Below are 17,003 nucleotides of genomic sequence, written 5' to 3'. Positions count from 1 at the left end.
TTCTTCATCCACTTTTTCCAACACAACTTCATTTCTTATTCTGCCTGTTCACTTCACACGTTCCATTTTTCTCCACATCCACATTTCAAATGCTTCTATTCGTTTCTCTTCATTTCATCGTAATGTCCACGTTTTTTCCCCATACAGTGCCACACTCCACACAAAACACTTCACTAGTCTCTTCCTTAGTTCTTTTTCCAGAGGTCCGCAGAAGTTGCTCCTTTTTCTGTTAAAAGCTTCCTTTGCTCATCTTTGCAGTTTTTCTTGGGAAGGATAAATGCGTTAACTTCCCATTTCTTTCCGCACACCACTGTCTCTTTCAGGTCTTAATAGATCCCAGGGGCCCAAGCGTGCGGTGAGAGAGTGAATTTGACTAATTGAGCCCTCCGGACTTCACCAAAATTCCCCGCAAGGGTTAAATATTAGCTCTATGAGAATTTTTGACCTGATCAGATACCGAAAAATCCCAATTAGCCTTTGCCCCCCACATCCTGGACGAATTTCTACAAATCATCAGAAAATCTTGGAGAGGGATTGGGCCAGTTTTTTCCGCAAATGTTTCTTTACTTGTGCCCTCGTAGTTCAGTCGGAAGAACGTCGGAATTTAGATGTAAAAGTCTCAGTTTCAATTCCTCGTCACTCTTTTTCATGTTATTGTGTTTGAAGGTAGTAATAACATAAAAAGAAAAAACTAACACCAGTATTATGCAACTCTATTGTTCCAAACCTAATATTAAATTTATGTTATTTATGTCGATAAAGAACGATAACAGAATATAAATGATAACTTGAATATTATTTATATCGCTAACGATAACAGAATATAAATAACTTCAATGTTATTTATACAGGATCACTAAAGAACGATAGCAATATAAATGATAAATATAGATTTATTTAATTAATATAAGTTATTATATAATATATGATTAATTATTTAAATAAAATAACCTATTTTACAAAGAAAAATGTTTATTTATATTACAATAATTACTTATATAAAATCAGAGTATTTATATCGCGAAAGAACCAAACCAGAATATAAATAACTTGAATATTATTTATATTGCTTAGGAACGATAACAGAATATAAATTATAATTTGAATATTATTTATATCGCTAAAGAACGATAACAGAATATAAATGATAACTTCAGTATCATTTATATCGCTAAACAATGATAACAGATTACAAATGACTTGAATATTATTTATATTACTAAAGAACGGTAGCAGAATATAAAAAATTATAACTTTAATATTATTTATATCGCAAAAGAATGATAACAAAATATAAATAACTTCAATATTATTTATATCGATAAAGAACGATAACAGAATATAAATGTTAACTTGAATATTATTTATATCACTAAAATAACGATTAAAAATAAAATGAAAACTCGAATAAGGCCTGAACTCACACTCTTTGAATCATTAAGCGAGCACTCTACTGCTAGTCTATGAGACGCAGATATAGAATAATTCCATAGTTCCGGAACTGCTTCTACAAGGACATGCATCATGTAACATCGCCGTGACCCGAAGTGGACTTAGAAAATTTTCGCTGTTCACGAGTGCGGCCACTTTTTTTTTTTTTTTTTTTTTTTTATAAAAAAAACTGTACATGGGCTTTAGAAGTTCGGTAGAATTTTGAATTGGATGATTAATTATTACGATGTATCGAAGTACATATGATATTTCCATGCAGAAATTCTGCGTCATCATATGATGAAGGATGGGTGGAACGAAGAAAAATTCTCTCCGGCACCGAGATTGGCCAATAGAGGGAACCTAAGAGGTGGAACTTAAACTGAGAAGATTCAATCCGGCATCCGGTGTGGCTTAGTGGATAGAGCGTCAGCACGTGGAGCTGAAAACCCGTGTTCAAATCCTGGTGTCGGAGAGAATTTTTCTCCGTTCCATCCATCCTTCATCACTGGATGATTAAACTTCGTAATCCAGTTGTAAGTGCGTTTCACGAGGGTTGCATCACCGGATTTTTAAACCAGCAGCAAGTAAGTTTTGAAGCTGGGCGAGAGGACTACAGAACATTTCAAACGAAATGTGGTAGTCCTGATAGAACATTAATGTATGTATCATTTTATTTGTTATGAATATTTAATGTGTTATATTAACGAGAGGAAACAAGGTCACCGCATGTGCATATACTGTCAAATGAATACTAAACTTACCTTACGTTATGGACTTGATGGTGCATTTTTTGTGTGTTTTGAATAAATCTTACTAGTCCCTATTTGTTTTCTTCGACTTGATAGGTCACAAAACATAGGGGGTTAGGTTGATCTTATATCTTTCATCGCACAAAGGAACTGATAGCGCAGCGCAGCTATGTCCTGGCGTTCCATCCAATATTTCTGCGTCATATCTTTCCTCTTATAGCAAAATCCAATCTTTCCCATTATCCGCCACAGAGATGGTTGAGAACCAGAGAAATACAACTTCTCTTTAGCACTTTTCAATATATCATTCAAGCTTGGACTGAAACTTTCTCCATTCAAATTTAAAATAATCCTTCTCGATGCATCGCTGTCGAAATGATCTATTTTCATAATCCATGTTGAATTTTTCGTACACTACTTTTATCACTTGAATATAAATAATTGATTAAGTGGCGATTTTACTCGTGTTAATTATGTACTAACTAACACGAGTAAGATCACCATTTAATCAATTATTGATCTATTTTCTTTTAGAACAATCTCGTGGCCATTTTTTCATTAGACTTTTCAATTTTCCTGTTTGTTTCTCCTTAAGAATTCTCCTCAAAGAACTTTTTATAATATCAGTCTCATTACTACTGTAGTTCTTTTAATGATTTTACTGACGGATATTATAGGTTTACTGCATCACTGCACTACAACATCTTTGACCACATCTTACATCGTCATATTCTTTCTGAAAATATTCGTTAACCTGGAATATAAGCTCTTTACTTTCGGAACGTATATGGTTCCCTCTTCCACCAATTAAATAAGACAATATAATTAAGCGTAAGATAAAAATTGCAATTAAGATAAGATAATCATTAACATAAGTAATTACTTTACTTTTTAGTCTACCAATTTGTGATTTCTATTGTTCATAAGTTCACAAAAAAATATAAATATACACCAAATATCTACAAATAGCAAACTGGTTACAACTGTAGCATCTGCACAAAACAGCAACTAAAATATAATTAGAAACTTTGTTCAACCCTCACTATACCTGCATCAATAGCAGTAACGCGGAGGTTTTCTAAGAATCTGGTCAAGAGACCTTTAAGGTTATTGGGGACAACTTCTCTATATCCATGACACGCACTATAGAGTTCGGGATAAAATCCCTTTTCACTGAGTTGCTTCCGGCCTCCTGCAGTCCCTCTCGGTCAATTCGTAGTTGCTGTTTCTATCCCGGAGACTGCCTCGAACTGGCAACGTTGCCGCTTCTGTTGACGTGCTGGGTAGAGAGAGGGACTGTGGCTCACTTCGACTCTTTTCTGTAAGAGAATAAATAACGTGTATGTTTGCATAGCTATAAGTTGCGTAATAATTCTTTATTCATGTATTTATCTTCTCAAATTTCACTTAATATTGGCTGCTGTTACTGCAGCAATGAACTTAAACTTAAAAGAACCGAACATGTCAAATAGTTTCGATTTCCGTGACAATGACATGGAATTATTATTACTGGAATATTTTAATAATAATGAACATTTAAAAAGATAAAAACGTATTTCGCCATAATGGATCGTGCAGTGAAATGTAAAGCAGCGTTGTAGCGAAACTAAAACGAAACGTATAAAAGCATGCACTTGCTACATAGGATTGCCAACTAGCCAGTATTTTATCGGCACGGCAGGAAATTTTGGCGGATCTCAATGTAAGACCGGTGGCCGGTATCGACCCCTTACCAACTCTACTTGTAATTTTATTAAATGAGTTCGAGAACTTGTAATAACAGCTTTCATCATATGTGCTAAAAGGGATTTTTCTCTATTTCGTGGGACATTTTAACCTTTAATTTAGAACAGCTCATTGATCTCAACATATAGAGCTCAATGGAACAGCTAAAGATAATAAGGGAATTTTCAAGTATTCTTCACCCTAATAATACCTGATGATTGTACACCAAAAAATAAAATAAATTTTAAGTATTAGATAAAAATTAAGGCTGCAATTAGATGAAGATATAGCCTACTCTATGATGAACTGTGGTTGTTTAAATGACGTGGATTCTTCCTTTGTGAAAGATGCATATTTGACAAGTTTTATAAAATAGTGTAAATATTTTCAGGGTAGGGATGCCGCAAAGAGATCTCCACAAATAAGAATGGTAGTTCAACACGTGTTTGCTATTCCTTCAAGCAATTCTTTTCTGAAGCGTGCATTCAGTATCATGAATATCTTGTGAAATAATGTGAGGAATCGTTTAAGTGTGGAAATAGTAAAAGCTGAACTTTTTACCGAGGAAAATCTTAAATTTAGCTGTGTAGAGTGGCGTACGAAGATTTTCGTCAATGGGGTTTATTATTAAATTTGTTTACAATATGTATTATCGGTATTTTAAATCGTGTATATTATTACTATTGAATTCGTGCTTAACTTCATAGAGTTTTTCTGTAATTTCATTCATTTAATAGTACTATAGTGACACAGCTACCATAGCAACGAAAAACACTATTAACTTATACACTAACCCAATATTATTATTATTATTATTATTATTATTATTTTACGGTATATTTATTAATATTATACTTTGCTCTAATAGAACATACTCATGAATATTCTTACAAAATATTTGAAGCGTAATTATTTCACAGCTATTCAAAGTTTAACCAATTTTAACTTGTTTTTAATTTTGTGTAATAAAAAAAATGTTTGTATCATTATTACACTTACACAATAATTATATATATATATATATACAATAAACAGTTATTTGTATATGATAAGTAAGACACTTTACTTTATATACAGGAAAATTCATGGAAACAATCAAATACTCATATACTGAAATACATTTAATTAAACACAATAAAGAAACATGGAACTCATGAAGGATGACAAATGAAACTGGCAAGATGAATGCATTGAAGGAGGAGTAGAAGGACTATGCCTTATGTCGATGTAGATTTTGTTACTCTGACAGTGAAAAATTAGAGAAGACAAAACGATTATGGATAAAAGAAATATTAAAATCTAAATATGTCATTTTTTTTTCAAGTTCAAGGGGGGGGGGGGGGTTCAAACTCTGCAACCTCTCACTCCTTGCGTACGCCTCTGACTGTGTATAATTTTACCACTTTATAGCAGAAGAAAAAGAAGTTCTTAAGGCTGTGGTATCAAGTTCCAAATAAAAAATTAAAGATTGCATTTTGGAACACTGAAGTAAGATTTTTTCTCAATTTATTATTATTATTATTATTATTATTATTATTATTATTCATATACAGCAGATTCTGTATATGTATATATATATATATATATATATATATATATATATATATATATATATATATATATATATATATATATATATTGTGTTGATGTGTTGTTATTATTATTGGAGTCCTGCGTTTTGTTACCTGAAGCGTCGAAGGAACCCGCAATAGTGTAGGCATATACAGAGTGTAACTAAATGCAATACCCAAACTTGTAGGGATGATAGAGGACTCATGCTTCAAAACCATCAATATTTACATTAATCAGTAAACACGCCATGACGTCACAGTGCAATGTTTGTGCTGTAACTACGCAGTACGTTATTGTTCATTGAGAATAGAGAGATGAAACAGTTCACTTCCTCCAAGACGTTCCTCTTGATTGTGGTTTCAACATGACGGTGCAACTTCTCATTTCTCCCGTGAAGTCCGAGAACATTTGAACTGCAGTGACCAGTGGATTGGCCCATTGTTGTTGTTGTTGTTGTTGTTGTTGTTGTTTTCTAATGCCAAGCGTTTGACAATAAAGTCATTTGACCTCTTGCACTCCAATATTTTTCAAAGATATTATCATGACCATTTAACTTCATTGGCCCATTGTGATGGCCTGCTTGTTCTCCCGACCTCAGCCCACTTGACTTTTATGTGTGGGGGCACTTGAAGAGCTGGTGTACGAGACGCCAATTGAATCGGAGGGAGAGCTCATCGCTCAGGTGCTTGCAGCTGCTGACTCTCTACAGCACATGCCTGGAGTTTTTGAACGTGTACGACAGGCAATGAATGATACGTCGTTGCAGAGTTTGTTTTGAAGCAGGAGGCCGCACTTTTGAACAGTTTTTGTAAAGGATTAGAAATTGAAATGGTTTTGAAGCATGAGTGTCATAAGTAATGTTACAACTGTAGTATGTTTGTCCTTTACAGTTTCTGGTTCTGTCATTCAATAATTAGTTTCAGACCCATGGTCTTTTAACAAAAAAAAAAAAAGTTTGTCTTGGTCTCTTCTCTCATCCCTACAAGTTTGGGTATCGAATTTAGTTACACTGTGTATATGCCTACACTGTTGCGGGTTCCTTCGACGCTTCAGGTAACAAAACGCAGGACTCCAACAACAACAACAAAACATCAACACAATATAATTAGGCCAATATGTATAGAGCTCAATGTTTTGTTCATCTTTCTGAAACGCAATGCAAGAAGATTGATTAATACCTACTTAATTTTTTTACTTTCAGTTACTCTTCTCGGAAAAAATTACCTTTATTCAGTAGCAGTGTCACCAGTACTATTGCTGGCCGCTCCGCCAAAAGGTAAATGGGAAATGCACAGAACACCGATGTCATTAGGGTCGAAATGGTGAGTAATACCTGAAACATAGTATTTATCATTTAGGCGTCCTTTTGTCGTAATGTTCAGATTTATTACTTCAACATTTCTTACGAAAAGTATGACTGCTACAATGAAAAGCTTACATTTTTATATTTCTTAATATAGGAAGATGATTCATGATGTAAGTTAGCTTCGTGCCTATGAAGGAAGTCAAATGTGTGAGACAGTAGCAGTTTCTTCTTGTCATCATTGGCGGATATAGCCTATCAATGCTGAGAGCTTGAGTGTGTTTTGTATGTGTACTTTAAATATATTCTCAATACTATTTTACATTTTTATAAAGTTGCTATATCTTTCCCGTTTACAGTGATATTATTTAAAAAATAAGTAAATTAACAATATGGTAGCAACATAAGTTTACATGCCCACTTACTCAGTCTCAATTGCACCCGCCTTGGTTTGTGAGCAAATCTACTGACAACATCGTTTCTTGTAATGGTGTTTTTTAAGTAATCCACTTTGTATGTGAAGCTAAGCCGGATTACTAAATACTTCTGGGTCATTAAAGTTGTCAGCATGTCTTGAGCATTCTCATTGCAGAAAAACTTCTTTCACAAGCTGTTATGGGAATGGTAGCAGCAGTCCTTAGAACTTAATACATTTTCCCTTACTATTTTGTTCAACTGGCTGAAGACATTGAATTTAAATTCAATTGCTCTGTTTCTAATTCAGTTTTTGACGATGTTATTGGCATTTGTGCTGTGCGTAGCTTTGAGAAGAGTTTAATCTACTTTCAAATACTCAATGTAGTTCCTAACAAATGGATTTACCTTCTCAAAATCTAAGTTAAACAGACTATCAATAGCAGTGGCGCCAACTTGTATGGGCCCATGGGACCCGAGCCCATCCAATAATTTGTCGTGTTAATATTAGTATCATTATTATTTATGAGATTTATTTATTTTAACTCTTACCTCAACTGTTTGAGCCACCCAACGTTTTTCAAAAGTTGGCGCTACTGATCAATAGCATTTACTATGAACAAGGATTCTTCACTGAACCTGTATCTTAACCTACCAATCAAAATAACTAGAAGCTTGAAGTACTCACTTGCCTTCCAATAGTCCTGATCACTCTGACTACTTTGTCTCTATTCTTGAGAATACAAAACTGTCTCAGCATCACATTTTCTTTATTTCTTCTTTTCCTTGAACGCTTTTGGATTTTCTGAGCAGATGCTGTGTTTGACTTGACAACTCTTCATATTTCTTCAGATTTTAGAAAATTCATCATCAGTGTTTTTCTTTTCTTTTCTAATGTTTCCATAGTAGGTATCTTCTATCAATTCTTTAGCACCTCCAAGTGTGATCTCAGCATTTTGCATAATTATGCTCGCATTTAAAAAATTGTAAGGAGGATTGCATGTAAAACAAAAACATTGACAATAAGACTAGTTGTACATATATATTTTAAAAGCCTAATAACTTCTGTGGAGTCATTATTTTCATTTTTATCTACTTGAAATCTTAGTATTCGCTTTCCTAATATTTGCAGGGTACTTTATTTTAGTCAGTGAAGTGATTTAAATATTTTTTAGTATATTATCTCTAAAATAGTTGCTTTTCGGATTGTTATCAGTCCGAAAAATTGAAGTTTAGTAACTAAAACCATCCTTCTTTCAAATTTTCTAATGAGCACATGAACACATTTTGTGTAATACAGTTTGGGAGGAAAGTAACTAGGTATTATATGGATGTAGAAGTTTTAATATCGATTGAATCATAATTAAAGTAGTGTACACATAAAGTTAATGACATAGGATTTAAACTTTAGTACACACGGTGGCTATGAGAGGAAATATATGTAACAATAGCAAAGATTGTCGTTCGCCTGTCTGTTCACGATCGAGCGCAGATTGCTGCACGCTGTGAAGTGTGGAATTCCGTTGTTCTTGTACAGAAAGGTGGCGTACGATGAAGGGAAGGTATACAACAATCCGTCCAGATACAATAAAGAATTGCTATAGGAAGATAATGACCACAGGTTCGGTTAAGGATGCAAGAAGAACTGGTCGTCCATCCACGTCTCGGTCTGAGGAGAATGTGGTGATTCTTAAATCAGACCCTGGCTAAATCAACTCGTCACACATCTTGCGAAAGCAGACTTATAAGGTACGCGTTACGTTAGGTGTTGCAGAAAGAATTGAATTACCACCCATGGAAATCCCATTACTTGCAACAGCTGACACCAGAAGGCTGCGACCGCAGAATGGAGTATGTGGAGTTGATGCTGGATTGGCACGAAGATTGGCCCCAACTGTTTAAAAACATCCTCTGGAGTGACGAGATCGTATTTCATGTGTAAGATTACATCAATCGACACAATTGCCATTATTGGGCGGCACAATAGTTCGGTATGATGGTGAAGAAGATGCAGTTTCGTCCAAAAGTTACCTTGTGGTGGGAAGTGACGGCCACAAATGTCATCATGCCATATCTCCTGCGTGACACCATGGACGCGGAACGCTACATGAGATGCTTGAAGATTACATTTGGCCCACGGTATCTGAATGGAAAACATCAACGACATTATCTTCATGCAGGACGGTGCACCACCTCACTTTTCAAGTGGCGTGCTGTGTGGTTAGCTGACAAGTTTCCGAGACATTGGCTGGGTAACGCGGACCTCACGAATGGCTTGCAAAATGTCATAACCTGACACTCTTTGACTTTTTTATGGGACTGGACAAAAGATGAGGTGTGCCGGATGAAACCTCGCACACTGGAAGAATTGGAAGAACGGATTCAGGGCGTTATCACCAATGTTTCATGCAATTTCCTCCAGAAGACTGTGGATTCCATTCCCTGCCGCTTGAGCAAATTGGTCGACGCCACAGGTACCTACGTTGAAGTTTGAGGTATGCATCCGTATTCCCATTTAATAATTTACATATAAAATTAATTTCAATAAATTAGCGTTGTAAATGTAGATTTTATACGCCTTTTTTAATACCTAGTTACTTCCCGTCCATCCCTGTAATATTGAGAGATTCAGTGTCCATTTTACACAATCATTTTCATAACACTAACATAATATTATTTAGGTATTTCATTTAAATTATTCAATTATACGAGGGCTATTCAGAAATCAATTTCCGATTGGCTAAAAAAAAAACATAAACAATGTTACAAACTAATTATTGCCTGGAAAACGTTCCTGGTTAGTGACACTATTTTTCAACATAGTCTCCATATAAATTCAAGCACTTGTCATACCGTGGGACTAGCTTGTGTATTCCTTCTTCATAAAAGGACGACACCTGGTGTATTCAGCCATGTTTTCACTCCGTCCATGAGCTCCTCGTTGTCATTGAAGTGGTGAGTGGCTAACCAGTTCTTCATCTTGGGAAAGAGGTGGTAGTCGCTCGGCGCCAAGTCTGGACTGTAGGGGAATATTCGAAAGTTTTCCATGTGTACTTGTCCAATAAAGCCTTTGTGCGAGCAGCAGTATGGGGCCTCGCATTATCATGGAGAAGAATGGCACCCTTGGAGAGCAATGCGCGGCGTTTGTTTTGGATTGCTCTCCGAAACTTCTTTAGCGTTTCACAATGAACATCTGCTGTTATTGTGGACCCAGGCACCTTAAACTCTGTCAATAATACTCCTCTGTGATCTCCCCAAAAAACTGTAGTCATCTTTCGGCTAGGAAATGTTTGTTTGCATTTTTTTGGCTTGTTCGGGGATTGGGTGTGCATCCACTGCTTTGACTGTTCTTTGAGCTCAGCATTCATGAACTGTACCCATGTCTCATCTCCTGTCACGAATCTGTCCAGACATTGATCACCATCATTGTGGTAACGGTGAAGGAATATTAGGGCCGAGGTCATTCTCTGAGCTTTATGCTGGTCAGTGAGATTTTTCGGTACCCACCGTGCACAAAATTTGTGAAAACCTAACCTTGCCGTAACACTTTCATAGAGACTTGTCCTTGAAATTTGTGAGAAGTTTTTAGAGAGTTCAGAAATTGTGAAACGACGTCTTTCACGCACAGTTTGTTGAATGTGTTGAACGAGTTCATCAGTCACAATTGAATGTCGTCATTGACTTCCCTCATTGCTTACGTCTTCACGCCCAGTCGCGTACAGCACTATCACTCATAATGTTGCCATAAACACGACACAATCGACGGTGAATCTCAGCAGCGTTAACTCCTTCTGCGTGAAAAAATCGAATAACCGAACGGACCTCACAACTCGCGGGACGAGTAATAATCGCGTCCATTATCAACATCTGTTTCTCACAGACTATTGAACGGAAATGAGTGCGCGATGCATGGAGCACTATTACGTCTCTACTCGTGGCTACTGCGCAAGCGCCATCTTCCTGCAACGATCTAGCAATCCACAAACGACAATCGGAAGTTGATTTCTGAATAGCTCTCGTACTTTTATATTACCGGTACGTTTCTCAGCGAATAAAATTGTACTCTGTTTTTAAGTTTATCCTTGTTTTGTATTCTCTCCTCAAATCAAATTTTATTTTTGTATTCTGGATCCTAGCGGTCAGCCGTAGATGTGGGCCAGATGTCCCAATTTTGGAATAAGTAACAATATGCGTATTGTCTCCTCATAATACAAACAACTTCTACGAAGCTTCTTGATCTGTTGATACTAGAATTCTACATATTAAAAACCATAAACTATGAACGTTTATTAGAGATTATTCGCTCATATTTCATATACATGATGTTTTCTTACTTTCATATACTTAATATGTACACATACATATATTGAAGGAAGATAAGATCCAGCAATGAATTGTTAAGTAATTAATTCATATTCACTTATATTTAAAATTCATTATGTTCCATATTAACAAATCTCAATCGAGTAGAAATTTTTTTACATAAATCTAGAGCAACACATGGGAGTTTATATACATATAATTTTCGTTCACATTTTCACGGTTAAAAGTACAGCTCAGCACTACGAATGTGAACTACATCATTTCAATACACAGTTAATTTTAAACAAATAGGCAGTCCTTGGTAGAAGAAAACAGTTGTGTTTCCTAGAGAAGAATATACAGAACACGGCCTTATTTTTGTTTTAGGTGTGAATAGGTGTGAAGTGCTAAAATCCTTGATATTTAAAAATATTTATGTGCATTTCTGATTTTTTTTACACCTTGTCAATTTCATGTTCTTTTCTTTAGATAAAATGCATATATAATAAGAAAATACATAAACTCTGGATATAGTGAACTTAGTTATAGTGAATATTCGGCTATAGTGAACCTAAATCGTTGATCCCGACTCGCATATATGAAAAAGTACATTAATATTTCCGTTTATAGTGAACCCTCGCTTCGGTTATAGTGAACCTTAAGAATTAGTTACAAGAGTTGTAGACTGACAAGTTCTTGTTTGAAGTCAGACCTTCTTGTATAAAATTGAAAGAATGTGTTGAGAACAACATTCTAAGTTTCTTACTCCTTTAGTCAAAGGACAAAGGTAGGATTACTGATTCCTAGACAATGAGCTGTACTACTGTACATCCAAGCAACGAGTGACGACCTTGCCTCACTCCACCGTCGAAAGGTTGTCATTCTGCTCTCAGACACACTACTCTACTGTTATTTCTAATCCTCCGTCGTCAAAGGGTTGTCTTTTATTCTCAGAAACATTTCCATTATGACGGATAGCATCGAAACAACGAAAAATAAAATTGCCTTCTTTTATTAAAAGGGGACGGATATTATGTCCAGAGCATAAATGAAGGTAAGATTCTGATGGCTTTCAAACTCCATCAACCCCCTCCCAGTTGCCATTAAGTGCCCGGGAAATTCCAAGGCTGAGTACGCAGTCACAGCACAGTGTTTATCATTTCTACCTGATCAGTCTGTTTCTAGTGTTCGAACGGTGAATGTACTCTATAAAAATTTCAAAGCGTAAAGTGTTTTCTTTGGAAGATAAGATAAGATGACAAATAAATAATTAAATAAATAGATAGATAGATAGATAGATAGATAGATAGATAGATAGATAGATAGATAGATAGATAGATAGATAGATAGATAGATAGATAGATAGATAGATAGATAGATAGATAGATAGATAGATAGATAGATAGATAGATAGATAGATAGACAGACAGACAGACAGACAGACAGACAGACAGACAGACAGATAGTGAAGGAAATATGCAAGTTCGCAGAGACTGTGGACTGTACATATAGCTTACCTCTAGAAGTGCTAGCCATCGTATAAAAATATTAAGTTGCCGAATAACAGTTCACTTTGTTAAATAAACAGATATCATTCCGGAAGTTGAATATCACACTGACGGCAGGTTTAGCGAACACAGCCACAGTCTAATAGATACAGTCACGCAACTCATACGTATAAAATATGCCAACATTTGACAGCTGGCGCGACAGTAGCCCTCTAGCGGCAGGCAAGTTAAAAGTGTGCACACGACATATGATAACACATCAGAAGACGGGTTTTGCGTAATTTATTTTATATTTTTATGCTATACAATAAGTGTATATGGTTCTTATTAATTCTACTTTAGAATCCTGGAAGAATTTCACACGCAGTTAATTTACAAGTTTCAGAAGCTGGGAATAAACGTAATTCTTTCTGCTCCTTACAATTGAATCATGGCCCTGATCTCGTATCATGGCTTGAAATGATATAATTGTTCGTTGCGTGGTCGGTTAATTCAATTCATTCCTAAATATATTTATGAATCATTGGAACTTTGTATTTCCTGTGAGAAGAGTAAAAATTACGTAGCAGCTTCAAAATTGTAGGGAATATCTCGTAGGGTACATCGCGTGGTGAACTCCTCTCCCTATTTCCTGAGAAATTAACGATTTTGCATACCGCAAATTGGGGTAAACTCGGCCGCTGAGGTAAACTTGAAAATAAAGAAAAGGGGAGGATTTAAACATTAATATGAAATTCATTATTTTTCCATTTCTTAACAACCGGTATTTCCTTTATTATTTTGAGTCACAAATAGTGCTGATGTTATGGTTTAAATTTTTATGGCAAGTTTACCGCATTTTACATTACATTTCCAGTTTTCACACATAATGCCCAATTTTAACATATCCTACCTATAAATACGTAATTTACATGCACTTACTGTTAATATGACGTAGATGAGAACAAATAAATGAACATACAGTTTTGTTGAAAAAATTGTAACTTCAATTAACTCAGAAAATGTAGGCCTAATTTTATTTTCAGAGCAGAAGTGGTGTAAGTCAAAAATGGGTAATGAGGGGTTAAAGTAAACATTCTGTAAAATACATCGCAAAGCGGCAGTTAATATTGAATGTATTTAAACTATTAATAGTCAGTGAATAGCACGAAAGATATATTAATTGCTACTTTGCGCTGTATTTTACAGAATTTTTACTTTAAACCTCATTACCTGATTTTGACTTACACCACTTCTGCACTGAATGGCTCAAATAATCACTGGGAATGTAAAATCAACACCAATAACAGTCATGCAAATTATTACAGAAAATATTGCTTTTTATATTAAATTTAAAAAGGCTCTTTTATTTCTTGAGAACTTAATACGTCTGCCACATGAATCTACACGAACACATCAGAAATTTATCGACACAGTTTGGATTTATTCAAGGAGTGAATATTTTGCAAAGGGATTACTATACTCCATGAATTCTTGCAAAATTAACACCATGATACCTACTTGAATGCTATATAACATTCAACTTTTGAAAATATAAAGAAAAAACACGAATACAAAAATTATGGAATTACTTGCATTAAAAACTGTAGATGTATTACCCAAAATCGGAATGGTTACACATTTACACATATGATCTCTGCAAAAAAAATAATATACTGTAACAGGTATTTACTTTGTTTTCATTTAAACTGTCCTTCCTGACATACAAATAGGTAACTGATAAGTAATAAAATAATGTTTTATAGAACACAATACGTAGGCTACCTACAACGTGGATTATTGGTTATGACTGAGTTATGGTTTTCTCTTGGTCTTTAGGGAATCTGAAAAGAAGACAAATTCGGAGATTTAAACTTGTTGTTACTGCAATTTTCGTCATTGCACACATTGCCTTTATTCCGACGCATGATTAAAACGTTATTATAACAGCTTGCATCCCTTTAAAGCATGTGCTGGCTGTATCAACCCTATGACCAGTGCCTTGCCTGCCACTTGGGCGCTAGTGTCGCGAATGTTGGCAAAAAAAGTGTTGAAGTTGCGCGACTGTATCTATTAGACTGTGACACAGCTCCACGGTCTAATTTTGATTGGCTCATTCACCTCACTACTGGTGGCGCAGGAGTCACTGATAATCAGACAGCGGATTTCCGGTCCCTACACAGTGACAAGGCATCACGTCCTTGGGCTTATGAAGAAAGTGTAGCAATGAGTTCAATGACCTCCCTGCAGCTGATGTACACTCAGTATCGGGACCTAAAATCCGCTGTCTGCTGATAACAGTGAACATAGATTTCGCAGGTTCTTAATTTTGAATTTTGGCCAGGAATTTCAGAATATTTCCCTCTGTGCGGCGCGGCGGTCCAGTGTCTAGAGCGGTGGACTCCCAATTCTGTGGATTCGGGTTCGGTACCTGGCGTATCCACGATTTATGATTTATGTCGGGCAAATCCGTGGTCCAAATGGCACAGGGGTTTTCTCCGAAAGTTCCGGTTCCCTTGTGGATTCCCAATAAACCTTTATGATTATCTCATTCCATCGCGGGTATATAACTGACCAGCCTACTATGGCGCATCTTGGGTAACGACTCTGTCTGTAAATTGGTCTACACATCTGGTTTCATAATATGGATAAATAGCGAACATTCAAGTACCCGCCATTAGACAGAAAGTTCCTGGATTTTATCTACTGTAGTTTGAGTAATTTGGGATTGCACATTTTCTTGCAGCAATAACTAATGTTGGTCATGTTTGGATAACGGCTGCATAAACTCGTACGAACTATTTAAGATGCAGTTGTGCGTTAACAATACGCTCATTTTGAATCAGCTCAAGATATGTTAGTCCCTTGCTATTTCACCATCTTCGTTCAAGCAGTTGTTTCAGCAATGGTTCTGGCAACCTGACCGAGGTTGAGTCATTGTTTTCGAAACTATTTTTTCATCCTCATTATGAAACCATTCGCTTTATGAATCTATTCAATAGAACTGGCGCCCGGCAGATTCTCTTTCGACTCAAAGAATGTTCTGGCTTCAATCCATTGAATATAATTAAAAGACTTCTAAATGTTACATATTTTGAAAGTAAAGTTAATCTGACAACCTACGGGTATAAATTATATCGATGAATTTTCTGCTCATATTTTCGATTTACACAAGGCCCTTCGGAGCGTGGCACTGTCATCATTGAAGTAAGAAACAATTTATTAAATAAACTAGTAGGAATAACACAGAAAGGAAATGCATAGTGTCACGTAAGTGGCACAGTTTCTCATAATTGCTAATTAAATTAAGCGTTTAGTAGCCCTATACCAAATCAATCGTTCACAAATATCTCGTTTCAGATGTTTCTTTCTGTGTTCGCAAAATCAACAACCATCCAATTTGAAAAAAATAGTTCTATACGACTGCACTTACAAGTGATTTCGAATTATGTACTGAGTGACTTAATCTCGCCTTCGGAAGAGATACTCATTAATTTGATTCGAGTTTTGTGATTGGTATCCATCCATCCATCCATCCATCCATCCATCCATACATACATACATACATACATACATACATACATACATACATACATACATACATACATGCATGCATACATACATACATACATACATACATACATACAGGGACATCATTTTATTTTTACTTCAATTTTTATTGTACCTGAGTTTCTGAATGTACTTCACTCCCACCCCTTCTACTAATGAAGTTCAACCGTCCTCCACACAGATCCAAGACCGCATATACAGTCACAGTAGCCTTACGGTCGTAGTAAACAGTACGTTCCAAAAATATGTTCGTGTTTTCCAGTGACGAAAAAGCTTTCAATATTGAATCATTTTCGCACAGGTACTGTCGTCCATTTGCCTACGTTGTATCCCGGTTTCCCCACACCAGCTTTTATTCGCCAGCTAGTGGCTGGGCTGACTTAGCTCTTTTCTGAGAACATTAATTTCTGTTAGGATTTGGACGTCTTCGTAATATTATACAACTGT

General features: G+C 35.7%; 1 protein-coding gene across 1 annotated transcript in view; it reads right to left on the bottom strand.

Annotated features, from left to right (window-relative positions):
* Window positions 1–1,619: 1,619 nt before the first annotated feature.
* LOC138705821 (nose resistant to fluoxetine protein 6-like) overlaps window positions 1,620–17,003 on the bottom strand; it is a 358,549-nt gene continuing 343,165 nt past the window's right edge. The window contains exons 13-14 of the mRNA XM_069834486.1: window positions 6,705–6,813; window positions 1,620–3,502 (exon numbers count right to left, since the gene is read on the bottom strand). Of these exons, the coding sequence (XP_069690587.1) occupies window positions 3,354–3,502; window positions 6,705–6,813 (258 nt within the window). The 3' untranslated portion in view covers window positions 1,620–3,353. The remainder of the gene's footprint in view (window positions 3,503–6,704; window positions 6,814–17,003) is intronic.

Source organism: Periplaneta americana, chromosome 9 (assembly GCF_040183065.1).
Source record: "Periplaneta americana isolate PAMFEO1 chromosome 9, P.americana_PAMFEO1_priV1, whole genome shotgun sequence".
Lineage (NCBI taxonomy): Eukaryota > Metazoa > Arthropoda > Insecta > Blattodea > Blattidae > Periplaneta > Periplaneta americana.
Note: the sequence above shows the minus strand (reverse complement) of the source record. Positions and strands in the feature narration are given on the sequence as shown.